Source organism: Anabrus simplex, chromosome 3 (assembly GCF_040414725.1).
Source record: "Anabrus simplex isolate iqAnaSimp1 chromosome 3, ASM4041472v1, whole genome shotgun sequence".
Lineage (NCBI taxonomy): Eukaryota > Metazoa > Arthropoda > Insecta > Orthoptera > Tettigoniidae > Anabrus > Anabrus simplex.
In genome coordinates, this window is record NC_090267.1 from 101,786,262 (window position 1) to 101,809,665 (window position 23,404).

Sequence of the window (23,404 nt, forward strand, 5' to 3'; positions counted from 1 at the left end):
CCACACCGTTTTCATGATATCATTAAGCTTCTTCGATCCCTTAACTTGAAAGTAAATAAAACGATGGTCGCTGAGAGATTCATCTTCCATAACTTCCCAGTCAACAATGAATGATGCTATACCCTGTGTTGAGCAGGTGACGTCTATGAAAGACTCTGAGTTCCCTCTGGAAAAAGTTGGTAAGATTCCAGTGTTATGAACCACCAAGTCTAGGGTCGCTATCCATTCTGCCCAATATTCTCCCTTACGATCTGCAGTTTGTGCCCCCCACAGAGGCGACTTGACATTTAGGTAGTAGTAGTAGTAGTAGTAGTAGTAGTAGTAGTAGTAGTAGTAGTATTAGCAGCAGTAGCAGTAGTAGTAGTAGTAGTATATGGGCCCTGTTGGATCACGCAGTGCTTTTATGATTTGCCTTTATATATATACACACACACACACACAAATATCTCAACATTAGAATAGTACAAATGAATTTACCAGAGACAGAGCAAAAATCTATGAGAGAGGAGGTAATAAAAATAAGTTGATAAATACCAGTAATCACATAAATTTCAATGATGTTCTTTGAGGATTTAACTAGCCTCCAAGCTGATAACTTAAAAAACAGACGTCCTACCACTAAGCTTCAGACTTGAATCATTCCTCACTGTAACTTGTAGAATATCTGGAATCACTAGATTAAGGACGTATTCTTAAGTATTTCATTCCTGGAAACCTGAATGATGCAAAATTTTGCTGAGAATGATGGTACCATCATGACATCATCCAGAGAAAGCTGTAGGTTGTTTTGAATTTGAATAGCACTAGTTTCTATTTCATTCAGATCTGCAACAATATCAACACAGCCTCACATATCAGCCATTGTGGCTACTAAAAATGGCTGCCGTTTCCTTTCTGCAACCATTCATTAGTCTGGAATTTCTAAATTTATCCATATAAATGGTCCATCAATGGCTTTGTTATCTGCTTCTCTGAGATACATATTTGTCCATGGTCAAAAAAATAAAAATGGCTGGACAGATGGACAGATGGATGGTAAGAAGGTTTGCTAAAGAATATGAAATACTGTGGCTCTCAAGGTAAATTTTCTCTTTTCAGAAAAATATACAATAATATCAATATATTTTTAATAATCACTTAAGCTATGGAAGCCTTAATTATAAAATACAAATTATATTTTATTATTATTTTGGAAAGAAACTGACGTACATGATTCAGCACTGCTCATTGGGTTTTGTATGACATAGTTCTGTAACCCCTTGTTTGCAATATGGCACAATTGATGCATTTATAAAAGCAGTTACCAATACTTGGAAAAGCACACCATTTTTTCATCTGAATATACACTAGACAGTTTTCTTCAGCCATCCTCTCTTATCGAACTCTTCAATGTGTGTGTACAGTTTCTGTCTACATGTCTTACCTGATCCCACTACGATCTCTATATTATCATCAATATCTTTGAGATCTTTTACATCACTCTTCTGAGCATAAATTACATTCAGCATAAACAGCACATGATAAAATTGTGTAGGTGCAAATTCATTTATTTCATCAAGGAATTTCAAATATGAGAAGGCAGAGATATCACATCCTACCCTCTTCAATGAGTTAATAAAGTTTAGATAATACAGATTTATTAAATGGTCATAGTGTTCCTTGAGAACTTCATCTTGGACACTAGAGAACAAGAAGAAAATGAGATCTTTCACTGGTGAACAAAGTAAAGTTATTTGAAAATCTACAAACTTAACATCAGTTGGATGGGTATTATTATACAAGAACATTATGTTATTTGTCCAAAAATCATTGTGGACAATTGTGGCAAAAGGCTCCTTCTGAAGAGATTTATTTGCAAGTTTTACATATTGATCACAGTGAGCTCTAATTCTTGCTTCATAGGAACCACACTCAGGTATTAATTGCTTCATTGACTTAAGAATACTTTCTAAATCCTTTTCTAAATTTCCTGTCCCACCTACAAAATTAGAAAAAGCAGTTGCCTTTGAAACTGTTTTTTCAAACACTTTTGGCTTCTTATGCTTCAGTGCAATTGGCAAGGCATGAAACTGAGCAAGTTTAGACACAACCAACTCAGAATGCTTCAGATCAAGGCCACTTAACCTATCAGCCATTTTGTATCCAGAGACTTTCAAGTTCTCCAGTAACAGTACAGCATTGTCATCAGCAGTGATATCCAGATCACCTCTTAATGATGTCTGAGCACCATAGAACTTAGCCAGAACGTTTAAAATTTCCTCATCTGGAATCTCACTTTCTTTTTGCATGTTCTCAATCTCTGGTCCTACCAATTTGTATAAATTCATCTCTTTGCAAAATGTGTTCTTGAAATCAAACACAGATTGCAAGAAATCTGTGGGAGGAGCAAACTTTGCAACCACATTCAGTGTCTCAGACAGAGAGCTTTCTGTATGGCAGATTGTGATCTCTAATGCTAACATAACACTACCGTAATTTTCTCCTGGTTTGGTGTTGGGTGTGTATTTACACTCTTTCACGATCAAATCTCTTCCTAGTTTAGGTTTTAATAGGCATTCAAGCCTAGATTTGCTGAGTTTTCTTGAGACTTCATGTAGGGACATAGCTTTTGTATATTTTTTGGAGAAGGAACCCTACAAAAAAGAAGAAGAAGAAAATGGACATAATTTCAAGAAAATAGAAAAGGAGTAACATACAGACTGGAAACAGGAAGTAGCAGATCCATTTAAAATGCTATAAATGTCTCATCGCTTTGCACAGCCCTGACTGCATCAGAACTTTCACACCATGAAAACCTACTATGAAATATCAAAAAATCAAAAGGTAAGGTTTATGATTCTTTCATTTCATAAATCACTTTTGCATGAAGACCTGAAAAAAAAAAAGCTATGACATGCTCAAATTAAATTTTGCATGAGAATTTACAAATAGCTATGACACACTCAAATTAAATACTGTAATAATTCTGAGTGTGCGAATGGCTTGAAAATTGGTATACCAATGGGTTTAAGAACAGTTTAGATGGGGCCGATGACCTTCGATGTTAGGCCCCTTTAAACAACAAGCATCATCATCATCAACAGTTTAGAGTTTGTTAAAACAACTGTGAAAATGTTTAACAATATTGATGAGTTGTTTGATGAATGAGCATTATCAAATCAAATAATTAGAATAAAAAGTCAGAATGGGTTGCTCCTACATTGCAAGAGAAATAGTTGTTACTTGAAAGCTTCAAGAAAACTAACATTTCTTTCACCAATACTGTATTCACCTCAAATATCTTCTAATTAGATAAAGATAGTGATATGCACCTTGAACTAGGTGAATAATAAAAACAGACAAACGAAAGATCATGCAATGTGTCTCAGGCACGAGCACCAAGGTAGCGATACTAAATTTAAAAAAAAGAATGGAAGTACTATTTACCCATTTCCGTCGCATACATAATTGGTCATAGGTAGCCATATTCAGCGTTGCAGTTATTTCCATGGTTAGACATGAAACACTGGTGAAGTGGAATATAGAATTGTGCACGTTTTCAAATTTGGTGCCATGAAGAGTTACTAGCCCAAACATCAAGAAGGTGAGTGCTATGTATGACTCATACCTTGTTCTGATGTCACCAGGCAGAGTGAATACATAAACAGTTTCTGACATATCACCCTCACCACGTCTGCAAGGTTCAGGGTGTTAGTGGCACATTTGAAGCTGTGCGTACCTTTTGCCAGTGCTTCAGGTCTGACTGCAGAAATAATTGCATGTGCACCAAAGATTTTAAATAAACTTGGTGTTGCTGCCTCAGTGCTTAAGAAAGCACAGGACACACATGTGCACCAAAGATTTTAAATAAACTTGGTGTTGCTGCCTCAGTGCTTAAGAAAGCACAGGACACACATGTGCACCAAAGATTTTAAATAAACTTGGTATTGCTGCCTCAGTGCTGATGAAAGCACAGGATACATACAGTATGTGGATCAAAGATTTTAAATAAACTTGGTGTTGCTCCCTCAGTGCTGATGATAGCACAGGGCACAAATGTGCACTAAAGATTTTACATAAACTTGGTGTTGCTCCCTCAGTGCTGATGATAGCACAGCGCACATATGTGCACCATAGATTTTAAATAAACATGGTGTTGCTGCCTCAGTGCTTATCAAAGCACAGCACACATATGTGCACCATAGATTTTAAATAAGCATGGTGTTGCTGCCTCAGTGCTTATCAAAGCACAGCGCACATATGTGCACCATAGATTTTAAATAAACATGGTGTTGCTGCCTCAGTGCTTATCAAAGCACAGCACACATATGTGCACCATAGATTTTAAATAAACTTGGTGCTGCTGCCTCAGTGCTTATCAAAGCACAGGACACATATGTGCACCATAGATTTTAAATAAACTTGGTGCTGCTGCCTCAGTGCTGATGATAGCACAGCACACATATGTGCACCATAGATTTTAAATAAACTTGGTGCTGCTGCCTCAGTGCTTATCAAAGCACAGGACACATATGTGCACCATAGATTTTAAATAAACATGGTGTTGCTGCCTCAGTGCTTATCAAAGCACAGCACACATATGTGCACCATAGATTTTAAATAAACTTGGTGCTGCTGCCTCAGTGCTTATCAAAGCACAGGACACATATGTGCACCATAGATTTTAAATAAACTTGGTGCTGCTGCCTCAGTGCTGATGATAGCACAGCACACATATGTGCACCATACATTTTAAATAAACTTGGTGCTGCTGCCTCAGTGCTGATGATAGCACAGCACACATATGTGCACCATACATTTTAAATAAACTTGGTGCTGCTGCCTCAGTGCTGATGATAGCACAGCACACATATGTGCACCATACATTTTAAATAAACTTGGTGTTGCTGCCTCAGTGCTTATCAAAGCACAGCACACATATGTGCACCATACATTTTAAATAAACTTGGTGCTGCTGCCTCAGTGCTGATGATAGCACAGCACACATATGTGCACCATACATTTTAAATAAACTTGGTGCTGCTGCCTCAGTGCTTATCAAAGCACAGAACACATATGTGCACCATACATTTTAAATAAACTTGGTGCTGCTGCCTCAGTGCTGATGATAGCACAGCGCACATATGTGCACCAAAGATTTTAAGTTAAATAAATTTGGTGTTGCTGCCTCAGTGCTTATGAAAGCACAGGACACATATCCCACAGGCAAATTGCTGACAATGTGTTTTCCTCCCATTCTTTGCGTGACATCACGTGAGGCGGAAGCCAGTCCATCATGCGTCCAACCTGTTGTATACGACTCACCTTTCTTTCACATTGCCAGCACCCATCCTTGCTTCTTCTCTTTCCCCACATGCAGACATGCTTAATCTTTTTTACCTTGGGGTGGGTCAGTCGCAGCCCACCCTTTCACGTCTTATACCTTGCACTCCTCTTCATAATTTACAATATTCCTCCCTCTTCTCTTGTTTCCCTCTCTTCTTAAACTTCGCTAAAGCTGTTATTACAAACTTTCGTTTCCTCCTACAGTCTTCATCAAACCACCCCATCACTCTGTTATTATTTCTCCCTTCTCTTATCTTAACTTTCTTTTCCACATTCTATACTGTGAGTTCTATTAATTTTAGCGCCTTATCCATGTCATTTCCTTCCAACGCCCTTTCAATTTCTACCCTTAAGATATCTCCCATCTCTTTTAGCTCTAATCTCATTTTTTTCTCTCGTAGTATCGTTCCAGATATACTTCCATCCCTCCTTCTTATACCTCTCCCTTCTTTTTCCTACCTCTCTTCTCTCTTCATCATCCCCACCGCTTAGTTTTATCTTAATGGGCATGTGTTCTGTTGCCCCACATTCTACCACCTCAAAACTTATCATTCTCCTTAACACTATCTCCGTGCTTACTCTTTTATCTACTACACTCCCTCCATTTGATGTGATGTACTTCAGTTTCCCCTTACTATCTGCCTTCATCCACCCGTGTAAAATATATAAATTTTCTATAGCACATAACTCTAACAGCCTTACTCTATATTTATATCTTTGTCTTTACTCCTTCTTCTGTACCCTCTCACTTCGGTATCCCCTCTCCCATAATCTGGTACTTTGTTGCTCACTCTTGCATTCCAATTTCCCATTAAAATCATTACATCTTTCACATACATAATTGTATTTATTTCTTCAATCAGTTTGTCAAAAAAATAAATTATTTGCATAAACTGAATCTTTAGGATGATTTATAATAGGGCCAGACAAATTGCCTCCTGTGTGTCTTCCCATTTTATTTCTGAACCACACTACCCCCTCTACCTCACTCTATATCCTCTCTACCCTCCCCACTATTTCATTTCTTATTAAAACTGCTATACCCCTGGGTTTCTTCCCATCCTTCCCATATTTTACCTCATCACCTGTCCCATTCAATTTCTACCCCTTTCTCTAACCACATTTCCACTAAGGCAATTATCTCAAAATCCTTTACTAATTCCACAATTGCTTTGTTCCCTAGCTTTCCCATCAACCCCTCAATATTCAACAGACCTATCGCCATATCTAGTTATTTATTCCCCCCCACCTTCTCTGCTTCTGTGTTTCTCCATTTCCACCTCTACTTCTTGTCACTCTTTCTTGCAAGCCTTCCCCATCTCTCTCCTTTTCCTTTTCTTTCTTATCATCCTCCTTTCCTTTCTCTGTACCAGAACTTTTTTCCCTCCCCCCATAAATCTTTCAAACTTATCGATCTTCCCTTATTTAGCGCCAGTCTTCTCTCCATTTTCCTTTCTGTATTCTCTTTACTCAGTGAGGTTGAATCATTACCCTGTCTCCTATTGCCTTCACTCACCCCTTTCACTTCACTCAACCACTCGTGTCCTATTTCTTGATTCATTCACCTTTGCGCTGTCCTGGCTCACAAGTCTCTGCATTCCCGACCATCTGGTTGCTGACACTGCTATTCAGCAGTTCTCCACTTCCCGATCTTGGTGTGCTGTGGACTTCACTCACTTCCGTAATATCACTCACCTCTACGTCATCACTACTTCTCCTTGTGACCTTCGTCACTTCTCCCTCTGCCATTGGGGTCGCCTTCTGCTGATGTTGATGTTCTTCATCTATTTCCTTTAGCCGGCCCACCGTCCATATATGTGACCATCTGCCATCCCCAACAACCAGCTGTTGCCCTCTAATATATGCTTTAAGGCCTTGTTTTCTTGCCTCCCTTAAATGCCTGCTCAGGATTCTGTTCTCCTTGATGGCTTCACTGCTCATCTCCCTTCTTATCCACACCTTCTCACCTTTTAAATTAGTTGCATTCATTATCACAATGTCCACCATCAACATAGATAATTATTTCACTCTAATGGGCCTCCTTCCTTTAACTTTCCCAACCCAGTACACATCGTCTTTATCAACTTCGCTAAAGTTAATCTTCATCCTATTCTGCACCACTTCTATCACTTTATACACTAGTTCCACTTTAGTCTCTTTTTCCTCTTCTTGCACACCATATATGAAAATATTCTTCTTCAAAATTTCTTGATCACCCTTCACTACTAATTGCTTCGTCTCTCTCAGGTCTTGCTCCAAACTTCTTACCTTCTGCTTCAATAATTCCAGCTCATCTTTATTACACCCTTCCTCCTCCATTATCTTCCTCACATCTTCCTTAATACTCATCTTTAGGTCCTTAAACTCCTTAGATAGCTCTCGAAATATTTCTCTTATTTGCTCCGTCTGACATGCCTCTCTTATCATCCCTTTTATCACTTCAAACTCTTCCTATCCAATGGAACCCACTGGACCTGGACCAGGATTAACTTCAACTCCTATTATCAAAAGCACAACCACCACCGCTGCCACCAGTTCAGCTGCCAACATCCCCCTTTTATCACCATTTATCTTCACTCTTCTCGACTTTCTACTTTCCATTCCACAGTGCCAGCTCCCAATTGCTATCCTGTATTGCGCCAACGCGTTGCCCATTACTCCGCACTCAACTCAGCACATCCGCACTCCTTGCTTACTCAAACATGACTGACAGGACACATATGTGTACCATGATTTTTAATAAATTTGGTGTTGCTGCCTCAGTGCTTAAGAAAGCACAGGACATATGTGCACCATGATTTTAAATAAACTTGGTGTTGCTACCTCAGTGTTATGAAAACACAGGACACATACAGTATGTGCACCATGATTTTAAATAAACTTGGTGTGCTGCATCAGTGCTTATGAAAGCACAAGACACATATATGTACCATTATTTTAAATAAACTTGGTGTTGCTGTCTCAGTGCTTAAGAAAGCACAGGACATGTGTGCACCATGATTTTAAATAAACTTGTTGCTGCCCTCAGTGCTTAAGAAAGCACAGGCTATATATGTGCACCATAATTTTAAATAAACTTGGTGTTGCTGCCTCAGTGCTTATGAAACCACAGGGCACATACAGTATGTGCACCAATAATTTTAAATCAATTTGTTGTTGCTGCCTCAGTGCTGATGATAGCACAGGACACATTGCACCAATAATTTTAAATATACTTCGTGTTTCTGCCTCAGTGCTTATGAAAGCATGGAACATGTATTGCAAACTCTTGTTATGCATCTTGGTGAAAACTGCATATTGATATCTTCAACCAGTGTGAAAAAATTTGAGGTGAATAAGGTGTGCTTAGAAAGCCTCTAACTCCACAATTTGACAAAAATGGTTTTGTTATTTAAATCCTTTCTTCTGGTGTTGTTCTATCATTTAATAATGAAAGGACCTTCCTCTTGTACACATTGCAATAAATGGAGTATAAGTTTTTGTTTGTTTTTGAAAGGCCCCAAATGAATCAAGTGGTTCAAAAGAAACATTTACTGTTGTGTCTTATCATGAGTTCACTTTTAAAGACTCAAAAAAGGGGATGGTTACTGTCTCTGAATTTTTAGGAATTTTTAATCCTAGAACACTTTCTTTCCATATTCCAGGCAGTGTGCACATGCTTTCCTACCAATTTCTCCAGCCTACAACCTATTCTAGTTGGTAAATCTGGGGACATGAAGCTTCTGTAGTATGAAGAAACCTACAATATGGGACAATTGCTACACGATAGATATGATGATGATGATGATGATGATAAATTGAGACCGGGCGAGTTGGCCGTGCGCGTAGAGGCGCGCGGCTGTGAGCATGCATCCGGGAGATAGTAGGTTCGAATCCCACTATCGGCAGCCCTGAAGATGGTTTTCCGTGGTTTCCCATTTTCACACCAGGCAAATGCTGGGGCTGTACCTTAATTAAGGCCACGGCCGCTTCCTTCCAACTCCTAGGCCTTTCCTATCCCATCGTCGCCATAAGACCTATCTGTGTCGGTGCGACGTAAAACCCCTAGCAAAAAAAAAGATAAATTGAGATGGGACAGTCATCTGGTTCGCCATGCATGGATTTCACCATAAAGTGTATAAAATGGAATGATTCCACAATCCAGGTCCTAACTGTGTGTGCAAACAATGTCAGCAAGTATGTGACAGATATCATACTATGAACTGCATACGATGAGAAACCCTGACACAACTATGTCAAGACTCACTAATCCTTATCTGTTTGTATGTATGGCCATTGGTAGCAAAAATGATTATTATTATTATTATTATTATTATTATTATTATTATTATTATTATTATTATTATTATTATTCATCTGACTCATTGGCTGAATGATAAGCATTGAAGCTTTCAGTTCAGAGGGTCCTGGGTTCAATTCCCTGCTGGGTGTGGGATTTTAATCGCGTCTGATTAATTCTTCTGGCTCGGGGACTGGATATTTGTGTTTGACCCAACATTTTCATATTCAGGCAACACTGCAAACCACCACAGAAACACGCAATAGTGAGTACATCCCTCCATATAAGGTTGGCGTCATGAAGGGCATCCGGTCGTAAAACAGGCACCAATCCACATGTGCTATTATTATTATTATTATTATTATTATTATTATTATTAATATTACTACTACTACTACTACTACTACTACTACTACTACTACTACTAAGACCAAGCAAGAGAAGCATAACACTTTTGCATGGAAAGTGATGTGACAGATCCTCGGGCTTATAAAGATGGAGGACAGTGGAGGCAGAGGACAAACAAAGAAATGTATAGTGTGAGGAATTTCTAGATGACAAACATCTCAGGAAGCAGACAGATCCATAATAACGATTCAGTCATTACTGATCTGCATTTAGGGCAGTCGCCCAGGTGGCAGATTCCCTATCTGTTGTTTTCCTAGCCTTTTCTTAAATGTTTTCAAAGAAATTGGAAATTTATTGAACATCTCCCTTGGTAGTTTATTCCAATCCCTAACTCCCCTTCCTACAAATGAATATTTGCCCCAAATTGCCCTCTTGAATTTCAAATTTATCTTCATATTGTGATCTTTCCTACTTTTAAAGATACCACTCAAACTTATTCGTCTACTAATGTCATTCCACACCATCTCTTCACTGACAGCTCGGAACATTAAAATTCCTCACATACCACTTAGTCGAGCAGCTTGTCTCCTTTCATCCAAGTCTTCCCAACCCAAATTTTGCAACATTTTTGTCACGCTACTCTTTTTTTGGAAATCACCCAGAACAAATCAAGCTGCTTTTCTTTGGAGTTTTTCCAGTTCTTGAATCAAGTGATGATCCTGGTGAGGTTCCCATACACTGGAACCATAGTCTAGTTTGGGTCAAACCAGAGAATTATATGCTCTCTCCTTTACATCCTTACTATAATCCCTAAATACCCACATAACCATGTGCAGAAATCTGTACCCTTTATTTACTGGGTACAATCCCATTTATGTGATTAGGTGGTAAAGGCGTCCTCGGTTCACCCGGAAGGACGTGGTTTTGATTCCCTGTCAGAAAGTCGAAAAATTTGAGAAACAAGATTTCCACTTTCGGAGGTGCACATGGCCCTGAGGTTCACTCAGCCTACACCAAAATGAGTACCAGTTTAATTCCTGGGGGCAAAGGCAGCCGGGCGTGGAGCTAACCACTCCACCCCACCAAGAACCGTGGTTACGGATAGTGGAAGCCTTTACCTTCCACCACTCCAAGGGCCTTCAATGGCCCGTATGGAGATGACTTTATTTTTTTTTTTTTATTTTTTTATGATCCCGAAAAGTAACTTTCACCCCCATCAACACAGTAATTAAAACTGAGAGGACTTTTCCTATTTGTGAAACTCACAACCTGACTTTTAATCCTGTTTATCATCATACCATTGCCTATTGTCCATCTCTCAACATTATCAAGGCCACTTTGCAGTTTCTTACCATCTTGTAATTTATTTATTATTCTATACAGAATAACATCATCCGCAAAAAAAATATATATATATATAAATAAGAAAACATAAAGGTCCAATAAAACTGTCTTGAGGAATTCCCCTCTTAATTATTACAGGGTCATATAAAGCTTCGCCTACTCCAATTCTCTGAGATCTATTTTCTAGAAATATAGCCACCCATTCAGTCACTCTTTTTTCTAGTCCAGTTGCACTCATTTTTGCCTGTAGTCTCCCATGATCTACCCTATCAAATGCCTTAGATAGGCCAATCACGATACAGTCCATTTGAACTCCTGAATCCAAGATATCTGCTGTATCTTGCTGGAATCCTACAAGTTGAGCTTCCGTCAAATAATCTTTCCTAAACCCAAACTGCCTTCTATCAAACCAGTCATTAATTTTGCAAACATGTCTAAGATTGCTTTCCCAAAGCTTACACGCACTGCATGTCAAACTGACTGGTCTGTAATTTTTAGCTTTATGTCTATCACCCTTTCCTTTATATACAGGGGCTACTATAGCAACTCTCCATTCATTTGGTATAGCTCCTTCATGCAAACATTTGTCAAGAAGCCAATGCTTAGAGTTATGATGGACAGAATGCCATATAATACATGTCAAAATGAGCTAGAAAAGGACCCAAAGTAGTTGGCATCATGGGATGTTGGAGGAGAGAAGCACGAGATCAGCATAGATGGAGATAACATATTAAGGTAGTCTTGAGTGCCGGTAATCACTGAATTATGATGATTATGATTATGATGATGAAGATGATGATGATAATGATATTCAGTGCTGAATATTTATCTTCTGAATCCTATGGTCATGTAAAAAATAAGTCAGTTTGTTCCAGGTATTTCTGAATACTGCTGTAGTACTGTTGGTCATAATATGGGAGAACAACCAAAAAGAAGACACAGTGTCTCTTGGACAGAGAAACGCAAGCAGATCCACTGAGAAAGAATGAAGGAATTCTAGGCTAAAAGGAAAGCAAAGTTCACTACCAAATGTAACAAGACTTAATGTGGTCCTCGATAGCCCTCACGAATAGATAATAATAATACTAGCGAGTTAGCTATGTGGTTAGGGGCACGCAGCTGTGAGCTTGGATTCGGGAGATAGTGCGTTCAAACCCTCACTGTTGGCAGCCCTGAAGATGGTTTTCTGTGGTTTCCCATTTTTATTACCAGGCAAATGTTGGGGCTATACCTTAATTAAGGCTGGCTGTTTCCTTCCTTTTACTAGCCCTTTCCTTTCCAATCATTGCCATAAGACCTATCTGTGTCAGTACAACATAAAGCCAATTGTAAAATAAAAAATAAATAATACGGTGCTGTCAGGACCTGGTTCCAAAATAGGATGGTGGAAGCAACAGAAGAGTATCAATCTAAAATGTAAGAAGCAAAAAGTATGGTGGCAGCAGAGAGAAGGTGGATGGAAGAGTGGACCAAATTGATGGAAGAAGATAGTGAAGGTAGTTAAGAAAATATTGTATCAGATGGTTAAAAGTTAAAGAAGGAATGATATAACAGAGCATATCAAAATGATGAATAAAAAAGTACAAGGAAATTGAGAAAAATGAGGAACTCAAAATGATGTGGAGGGAGTACTTCAGAGATACGCTAAATTTCTCAAAGGAGAAAGTAACTGAGGTGGATGAAAGATGGGAATGCATTGGATTGGATGAGGTGAGTGTAGAGATGGTGAGAGCAGCATCTATGGAGAGTCACTCTAATATGTTATTGTGGGATTTATGAAAAGATTCTGGAGAGATGGACTCAGGCCAAAGTAGACAGAGGGCTGAGAGAAGAATAGTACAGCTTCATACTAGGAAGGTCCACAATAAATCTCATATTTGCTGTAAGACAGCTACAAGAACGGCATTATGAATAAGGAGATAATCTGCTGATGGTCTTCTTGGACATTTAAAACACATGCAGAAGCAAGATATGGAAGGTCCTGGAAAACAACAGAATTGTGAAACAGACTATATGCAAGGTAAAGGAGATGTGTCAGAGAGGAGTGAGATGTGTGAAAGGAAGAGGAGGAGGAGAGGGAACAGATTTTCTAGAACAGAAGAATGGTTTGAAACAAGGAAGTACACTCTCAATCTTCATTGTAGTAATAGATGATATAATTACAAGAGTGGCAGAGGAAATTAGCTTAGGAAATATGAAATGAAATAGCGTATGGCTTTTAGTACTGGGAGTGTCCGAGAACATGTTCAGCTCGCCGGGTGCAGGTCTTTTGATTTGACGTCCGTAGGCGACCTGCGCGTCATGATGAGGATGGAATGATGATGAAGACGACACATACACCCAGCCCCCGTGCCAGGGAAATTAACCGATGAAGGTTAAAATTCCCGACCCTGGCGGGAATCGAACCCGGGACCCCAGTGTCCAAAGGCCAGCACGCTAACCATTTAGCCATAGAGCTGGACAGAAAAGATGAAAGCAATGGTATTAAGAGATTTGATAATGTAGGAAAAAAGGGAGGAGGAAGTTCAGGATCAGTTGGATGCATGGGATGAAATAGTACTAGGATATGGCATGAATTTTAGAATAAAGAAGAATGAGATGGTGCTTAGAACCAGGAAGAAAGATAGGCCAACAACTGGAGAGTAATGGTTGGTGGGGAACAACTGAGGAAGTTCCTCACAAGAGATTGTTGTAGCTTCATATAAGGGAATTATGACTGGTGATGACAAAATGTTGACTGATGTTTCCAGGGGAAATACAATAAGCTCTTAACAATTTCACTGCTGTGATCAAGTTTACTTGATTTGTGGTAAGAGGACCACCCATACTGTAGCCAAGTTAACTGGATTTAAACATTGTGCTCTTTGTTTCCATTGAATAAACCTGATTTACTTGACCCATAATTGTATGCTGCTGCAATCCCTTGGCTACATTTTAAACTACTTGTTTCTTTGTTTGCTGTAAAATAAAACATAATTATTAATATTTATTTTCTGTTACCATGATGTAAACATTGCTGTGTATTGTGGCTTCCAAGTGACCATATACAACATCCAGCAGTTGGGACATACAGCTTCATCTAAGAAGCCAGCAGTGAAAAGGTTAATGATAATCAAAAGAGGAAGTGGAAAAGGTCTGACCCCTCAAGGGTGAGTTTATTTCTTAAGAAGGCAACAGTAATGACTTTTAAGGAAATTAATGACTCTTCCAACCTGAACAATAAAATTCATTGACTAATTAAATATGTTTCCTTAGATCAACAGTTGATCAAGGGAGGATAGATAAGAAAGATTAAAGAGAGGAACCTGACACAAGTTAAGAAGAACCAATGCCAATGTGATTGTGTTCAGTAACTCAATGAACTTTGTCTGAAGTAAGACTATAAAGGTACTGTAGCAACCTGTATACTAGATAAAATCTTAGTGCTTGTCTGGTCTTGAAGTGAAGAACCAGAGAAAACCACAGAGAGAATTGGAATCCATTACTCTCCATGGTTATCCTCCTAAAGCTCAGTGTACCCTTCTTACAGACCCTCATATGAGCCATAAATTTAAAAGATTTCATTTTGTTAGTATTCAGATAACCTAGAAAAGAGAGTGGGAAGAAAGGTAGGAAGACAGTTGGAAGAAGTGGAAGATCAACTATAGACCCATCCGCCTCCATAGCATAATGGCTAAAATTATTAGCTGCTGTCCGTGGTGCTATGGGTTCAATTCCTGATACTGGCAGAAGTTTAAAAATGGCAGGAGGGCTGATAAATGGTTAAAATGGTACATGTAGCTCACCTCCATTGGGGGTGTGCCTGAAAACAGCTGCAACACCTCAGGACGAGGACATGGGTTTACTTTACCTGGCTCCGTGGCTGAATGGTCAGTGTAGTCGCCTTTGGGTCAGAGGACCCCAGGTTCGAATCCTGGTCCAGCCAGAGATTTTAACCATAAATGATTAATTTCCCTGGCTCAGGGACTGGGTGTTTGTACTGTCCCCAACATCCCTACAGCTCATACAACATTATCTTCCACTACAATAATGCCTGGGGAAATTGGCTTAAATATGGAGTTATTTAAATATTAATGTGAATCTTTCCTCAGCTCCTAAATAGAATTTGGAAAGGAGGGAACCCACCTGGTAACTGGAATAAAGCAATAGTTTTACCCATTTTCAAGAAAGGCAACAAAAATTACTGTGAAAACTATAGAGGCATATGCTTATTAAATTCTGGTTATAAAATCTATGCCAACATCATTAAAAATAATCTATACAAACACTATGAGAACATTCTGGGAGAGGAACAATTCAGCTTCAGAAAGGGAAGATCTTGCTGTGATGGCTATTTCACAATGGAAATTTTTCTAGAAAAACACAGGGAATTTAATGTGGAAACACACATTGCCTTTGTGGACTTCAAAAAAGCTTTTGACAAAGTAAACTGCATTACCTTACTTAATATTTTAATATCTCACCACACCCCACAACAGATGGTACAGAACATAAGTAACCTTTAAAAACATAACCAGATTTCCGTAAAGGTCAACGATAAATTATCAGAGTGGAAAACAATAAACAAAGGAGTAAGACAGGGTTGCGGTGTTTCCCCTCTCCTGTTCTCATATGTGAATTTAAAGAAACAAGACATGGTTCCATCCGCATTAAGAGAAATCTACAGCTGGATATTTGCAGATGACTTAGTACTGGTCGCCTCCTCAGAAGATGATTTACAGAGTTCAATGTATAACCTAAACTTAGTTTCAGAAAAGTACTCAATGGAAATAGCCCCTGAGAAAACTAAGATAATGGCTTTCTGTGGCATGGAAAACACAGTTTCCTATATATGGCAGATGCTACCTACCCTTGTCAGAGGGTCTGCCTTACAAGGGCTGCACCAGGCTAGCAATAGCCCACAAAATTATTTTTATTATTATTATTATTATTATTATTATTATTATTATTATTATTATTATTATTATTATTATTATTAAAATACCAGTAATAATAATAATAACTGCCGGGCTGAGTGGTTCAGACATTTGAGGCACTGGCCTTCTGACCCCAACTTGGCATGTTCGATCCTGGCTCAATCCGATGGTATTTGAAGGTGCTCAAATATGTCAGCCTCATATCAGTAGATTTACTGGCACATAAAAGAACTACAGAATAGTTTTCTTCTCTCCTACTCTTCTCAGTACATTGTCGTTTGTCACCCGATATGTCCACTTGATCCTCTCTATTCTCCTCCAACACCACATTTGAAAACTTTCTAGCTATTTTTCCTCCCTCTTTCTCATGGACTAAATTCCGGCACCTCGGCATCTATGTAAACCATAGAAGTAGTTAGAGGGATGTAAAGCAAATAACATTATTATTATTATTATTATTATTATTATTCAACTTCGCTAATCGGCCAACTAGGGACCACGATAAGCCTCACTTTACATTCTGGCATTTGTTCATTTTTCGCTTGATCCACATCGTCTTCATTAGCTCACTGTGTTTAGCACGACGTTCTTCCATCCATTTAGCAGCAGTTGCCCGTTTTTCGTCCCGGAAAGTCCCAAAAGTCTTGATGGCTGCTCTGAAAAGATTTCGGTCTTGTGCATCTTCTGCTTGTAGGCCCAGTTCTTTAAGATCTTTCTTGACATTAACGTACCATGGCATTGCTGTTTTTGGTTTTAAGTCAAATATGCTGAAGATAGGTTTCGTCCATCGAGAGTCGATCATCCGTCGTATATGACCGTAGAAGTGAACTCTGCCTTTACGCATTGTGTCCGTGATCTTCTCTACCTTAGAGTATACTTCTTGCCTGTATTTTCTAATCTAGATGCCATTTTTGTAGTTTGGGCCAAGTATGGTGTGTAGGATCTTTCTTTCTTTCCTCTCTAAATCCGTAAGTAAACATTTCTCAGACAGGATAAGGCATTCAGATGCATACAGCGATACTGGTTTGATGACAGTATTGTAGTGACGAATTTTTGTGTTCAAGGAAAAGCAATTTTTGTTGTATATGTTGTGGGTGGTTTGGAAAGTGACTTCCATTTTCTTGATTCTTGATGCTATGGCCTCTTTGTCAAGTCCATTTTGCTCAATCCATTCCCCAAGGTATTTAAATTTACTAACACAGTTTATCGTTCCATATTTGGTGTTTAGTTGTGCCATATCATCTTTGATATTTGACATTACTTCTGTCTTTTGAAAGGAAATTTGTAAACCTGTTTGTTCTGCTACTTCCTTCAACATATTGATCTGTTCTGTTGCACTTTTGAAATTTTCTGTCATAAGGGCTATATCATCAGCAAACGCTAAGCAATCTATTTCCACTCCATTTTTCTTTGTCCCAATCCTTACGGGTTTGTAAAGGTTTCTTTCTTTTAACGTCTTTCACCACTCCTGTATTACCTTCTTAAGTACGCAGTTGAACAAAAGAGGTGACAGCCCATCTCCCTGTCGAACGCCTGTCTTGATCTCAAAGGGTTCAGAGAGACATCCTTGGAATTTTACTTTGGATTTGGTATTAGTTAGTGCTGCCCTTATTATCGGCAGCAATTTCTCATCGACTCCCATTTCTGCAAGGATGTTAAGCAACACATCATGGTTGAAGGAGTCGTATGCTTTCCTGAAGTCTACAAATGTAGATACATAGGTTCAACCCCTCAGCATTTGATATCTTATTATGGTTTTTAGGTTAAGTATTTGTTCTGCACTTGATCGGCCTTTCCGAAAACCTGTTTGGTATTCCCCGAGTTTGTGTTCAACTTGCTGTTCTAGTCTTTCAAGGATGGATAGTGACAGGATCTTGTAGGCTACTGACAGAAGAGAAATTCCACGGTAATTGTTCACATCTCTTATATTTCCTTTCTTGTGTAAAGGATGGATCAAGGCTAGCTTCCAGTCCTCTGGTAGTTGTTCTTTTTCCCTTATATCTACAATGGTTTGGTGTAGGATGTCAATTGCTTCTTCCGGCGCATGTTACCACAGTTCCGCAATCACGGAGTCTTCACCAGGAGCCTTGTTAGTGCTTTTAGTTTTTTCAGTCTCTTTATGTGGCATTTGATTTCATTGCGATTTGGTGGAAAAGATGGCAGGTTTTGGCTCACTGGTTTGTTTGTTTTGATGGGGTTGGCTGGTTTTTCACAGTTTAGAAGGTTGTTAAAATACTTAGCTAAGATTTCGCAGTTTTCTTCATTTGATGTTGCAAGAGTTCCATCTTTCCTTAGAAAACAAAGGTAAGGTGCCTTATATCCTTGTACCTTCTTTTTAAAATTTCTGAAGCATTCACAGGTTTCACCTCTATGAAAGTCTTGTTCAATCTTGTCCAGTAGTTCCTTTTCATACTTGCGTTTCTCACTGCGTATTGTTTTTGCTGTTTGTGCTTGTTGTGTTTTGTACATCTTCCAATCTTCTTCTTTTTTTTTTCACGGTGTAATACTTTTTCCAGGCATTCAATGGTCCCCTAAGGTCTTCTCGCAGTTATCGTTCCACAACGTGTGCTTCTTCCTCTTCTTGATTTCGGCCACTCCTTTTGCAGCTTGTATAATCTGCTTTCTCGTGCTGTTGAAGTCTTTTTCCACTAGTTGGGCAAGTTCTTTGAATTCATTCTCTCTTTCTCTGAGCTTTTTTGTGTCAAAGAGAATTATGGTAGGTTCGTTCTTATTTTTGTTGAGAGGGATTGGCCTAAACTTGATTACTGATACGTAGTGATCTGAGTCTATCTTTATTCCCTTTTTTACGGTAATGTTCATGATTTCTGGACTGTATCTTCGAGATATAGCAACATGGTCTATTTGGAATTCTCCTATTGTTTTGTTTGGGCATCTCCATGTCATCTGTTTTCTTGGTAAGTGATGAAAGTGTGTTGACATCAGTTGGAGTTTATGGTTATCACATAGTTCAACGAGGCGATCTCCATTCTTGTTGGTTCCTTTGTGTGCTGGGTAGAGTCCAACAACTTTCCTGTGTTTCCGTTCACGTCCTACCTGTGCATTAAAATCACCCATTAGGATCTTGACGTGGTGTTTCGGGATTTTCACTAATCTGGCATCCAGGACCTACCAGAATCTATCTGTGCCCTACAGGTCTTTTTTGTTTTGTTCATTAGTTGGAGCATGTGCATTGACTAGCATATATGTTTTATTTACACAACGCTGGGATAATAGGCATAACCTATCATTAACAGCTTCAAAATTTGAGACTGACCTAAGGATTCTGGTGTTGACAGCAAAAGCTGTACCGAAGGTAGGGGTGTTTTTCATTACTCTCTTATGGGATCTGCTCTTGAAGAACTGATACCCTTCAGACTCAAATGTATCTTCGTCAGTAAAGCGAGTTTCTTGCAGAGCCATTACTGCAATTTTATTTTCGTGGAGAGTATTGGTCAGCTGTTTCGTCTTATCAGTTTGTATTAGACTGTTTAGGTTGAACATTGCCAAAAAAGTCTTAGATATGGGTTTCAGCTTTCGTGACTGTTCAGGATTTCCAAGACACTCCGACTCGTCTTTAGCATGATGTTGCATCCACCCAGAATCCGAACGGGATGTATGTGTCGCTTGTTGGCGATGGTGGATTTTTTTGAAAAGTTGCCACCTGGGGTATTAACTTCATGTCTTTGTTTTACCATCATGCTTGAGAAGCTTTAGCTTGGAGCAAATTGCCCATTCTGAATACAACCAAGGTTGTTAGCCCTGGAAGGCCTCAAGATGTTCTCTGGCTGCGGGCAGGCATTTCCTCCTTACCTGAATAGTTATGGTTTTCCCGCCAATACTCGAGTGGCTGATTGCAGTGGTTTCCCACTGGGCGATGGGTTCGCCACATCCCTATGCCAATATCCTCCTCTTCATCATCATCGTCGTCGTCATCATCATCATCATCATCATCATCATCGAAATACACATTAAGAAATCAAAAGTGATGAAGATATCAAAACGGGGGAAACCTTTGGGGATAACTTTTGACAATCAAGAACTGGACAATGCGAAGCAGTTCAAGTACTTGGGAAGCTTGCTGACAAAGGATGACCACTGCACAAACGAAATTTGAGTAAGAAATGCCGTGTCCAAAGTCACATTCAACAAGGAGAGGACTCTTTTGACCAGCAACTTGAACTTGGAACTAACGAAGAAACTGGTGAAGTGCTACATCTGGAGCATTGCACTGTACAGAGCAGAGACATGGACCATGAGAAAGAGGGAGAAAAATACCTAGAAAGTTTTGAAATGTGGTGTTGGAGGAGAATAGAGAAGATCAAGTGGATAGATCGGGTGACAAACGACGATGTACTGAGAAGAGTAGGAGAGAAGAAAACTATTCTGAATACAATTCTTCAGAAGAAGGCCAACTGGATTAGACACATACTTCGACACGAGGGGCTCATAAACGAAGTCATCGAAGGGAAGATCAAAGGAACTGCAGGACGAGGAAGAAGAAGAACTCAACATCTTGATGATATGAAAGATGGGAGGAGATACAGCAGACTGAAGGAAGAAGCTGTAAACAGGGAACATTGGCATCAGAAATTCTCCATACAAGACACAGACCTGCCACTTGGCAGAATATTACATACCGGTAATAATAATTATTATTATTAACTATAGACCTCATATTCAGTATGAAACAACTAATGGAAAAGAAAATGGAATATGGGAGAAAAATGATGGCATTCTTAAAATAACAGTTAGGAAAGTAATGAACAGAAAGGATTTGGAAAATGAATGATTGAATACCTGCAAGCAATGTACAATTGATGCAGTAGTGTCCACACATCTGTTGATAGGACAGAATGGTTTTGGAATGTACAGTAACTGGATTAAGCGTGCTGTCTGCATTGTTGTTCATAATGGTAATGGATGAAAATATAAAGGAGAGAAAGAAAAAAGTATGGAGACAGGGAGCTGAAGGTGATGTTTGCAGATGGCATTGTGGTATGGGGAGCAAACGGAGAGGAAGTACAAGGTCAACTAGATATGCTAAGTGAGCATACAGTACTGGCAATTATGGAATTAAAATAAACATGAAGAAAAGCAAGACAATAACACTGACCAAAGGATTAAGGGAAGGGAAAGGTACTAGCATATGCAGCAGAGAACTGGACTCTGATGAAAAGACAGGAGAGGAAATTCCACACCAGTCAGATGAAATTTTTAAGAAGTGCAGTAGGAAAGACAATAAAGGACAGAATAGATAGTATGTACTGAATGACTGATCTGAATGGTAACTTTTGTTTAAAAGAAGTGAGTAAGTCAGGAAGGAAATCACAGTGGAACTGCTTCCTGATAAAATAGAGTGAGAGAAATGGTTTGGACATTTTAAAACGAAGAAAGAACATAGGATACCAAAATAGATGTTGGAGGCTAGAATTGAAGGAAAAAGAACAAGAGGTATTGGACTTGATCAAGAACAGTATAATAAGAAGGAATCGAGTCTGGAACACAGTTAAGGAGCAGCAATAAGTGTTAAACAACAGAAGATGGAACGGTACGATTAACATCTTGACTAGGCTGTAGTTGGAAAAGGAAAATTGATGACGGTGATGAAGAGGAGGAGGTGTTGGTGAATGGAGGATATACATTAATATTAGATGACGTGTGATTAGTGCAGTAGCTTAACTATGGCATTTAATTCAGATGGACAAGGTTCAAATCGTAGTGGATTCCAGGTTGGAATTTTCATTTGAAAAGTCATGTGTTGTCAGGAAGTGCCCTTAATCCCTGAGCCAAAACCCAGGATAAGGCAGGATGGTTCAGAAACTGATATATGATGGGACTATTAACCTTCTCAGCACAGATGAAGATTATGCAGATTCATCGTGCCCTTGACTTATAGACACATCTGTTATATTGTTTCAGTTGGAAGCAATGGATTAACTGAGAACTCCCTTTGATGATGGTCTCAGGATAATGGTTTTTATCTATTCTAAGATACAATAATCCAGAAATAAATATGGTATACATCTAACCTAAAACATAAATGGTAAATGTCAGATTACATGGCTAAATTTTAATCTGAATTCAAAATATACACTACTCAGAAATAATGTGTAAATTGAAAGATATTACAGTATGTCATTTTTAAATGATCAAATCACTATCCTATTAGATTCATGTTATAATAAGAGAATGAATGACAAATAGAAACTAGATTGTTAAATCATCTATCTACCAACCTGTATGTATAATAATCTTTGAACCACACTTCTGAAGAAACTTTGATATGAATGTTTGTCAGAGCATACAGCTGTTTTATTTATCTCTGCTTATCTCAAATGTTCTTCTGTTATGTAAAGTACCTACTGTCATGACCTTTGTAACCCACACTTTCCAGAGCACAATTAAGTTGAATTGGCTGGCCAATTGTGACAGATTGGTTGGCAGACAGCCAGATAAGGCAGCACTAAAATTATATCAGAGTCTGTGAACGGCTTCCATTAAGTCCTTTATTTGTTAGACTATAATCCATCTATTACATGGAAGTTCATGTATGGTGAGCCTCATATTAAAGTCTTGAAATCACTAAACAAGGTGTGTTTAACTTTGTCCTTGTCTCTCTTTTCTGTTACTCACTCTACACATTCTAGCCTTTCATTATGATTCCTTGCATGTGTTTTAATCAATTAATCAATCAGTCAATCTGTCATAATTGATCTGATTTTAGAGTTGTTGACCATGTGTCAGATTCCATATCAGTTGTTTATCTAGCATTTTCTTAAATATTTTCAAAGAAATTAGAAACTTATTGACATTTCTCTTGACAAAATATTCCATTTCCTTATTCCTCAACCTATATATGAATATTTTCCCCAATTTGTCCTCTTGTATTCTAACTTAATCTTCAAATTATGATCTTTCCTATTTTTAAAAACTTCTACTGGTACTCAAGCTTATTCGTCAATCCACACCATTTCTTGACTGACAACTCAGAACATATCAGTTAATACCAATATAATTGGTCTGTTATTGGAAATTATACATTTTCCAGCTAACTCATTCTTGGTTGCTGTCATTTTCCCCCAGTGTGCCAATTTGGGCTGATCAGTTGGTAACTAGCACACCTACCAAGACGCATGGCTAGTGCATAGAGACCACTGTGTAGGTTACTTGGAGCCACCAGCAGTACCAATGC

At 38.7% G+C, this 23,404-nt stretch overlaps 2 protein-coding genes across 2 annotated transcripts in view; both read right to left on the minus strand.

Moving 5' to 3' along the window:
- LOC136866031 (uncharacterized) overlaps positions 1–2,600 on the minus strand; it is a 44,505-nt gene extending 41,905 nt beyond the window's left edge. Inside the window, exon 1 of the mRNA XM_067142647.2 lies at positions 2,471–2,600. The gene's annotated coding sequence lies outside the window, so the exon portion shown is untranslated. The remainder of the gene's footprint in view (positions 1–2,470) is intronic.
- On the minus strand, positions 1,073–22,591 carry LOC136866032 (uncharacterized). Its single transcript, XM_067142648.2, has 2 exons — positions 22,449–22,591; positions 1,073–2,633 (listed from the first exon to the last, which is right to left on the minus strand). The coding sequence occupies exon 2, from the start codon at positions 2,601–2,603 to the stop codon at positions 1,347–1,349; it is 1,257 nt and encodes a 418-aa protein (XP_066998749.2). The 5' UTR covers positions 2,604–2,633; positions 22,449–22,591; the 3' UTR covers positions 1,073–1,346.
- Positions 22,592–23,404: the final 813 nt, after the last annotated feature.

What these genes read in the sequence shown, in the direction of transcription:
- LOC136866032 (XM_067142648.2), bottom strand. Translation starts at nt 2,603, where the DNA reads ATGTCCCTACATGAAGTCTCAAGAAAACTCAGCAAATCTAGGCTTGAA.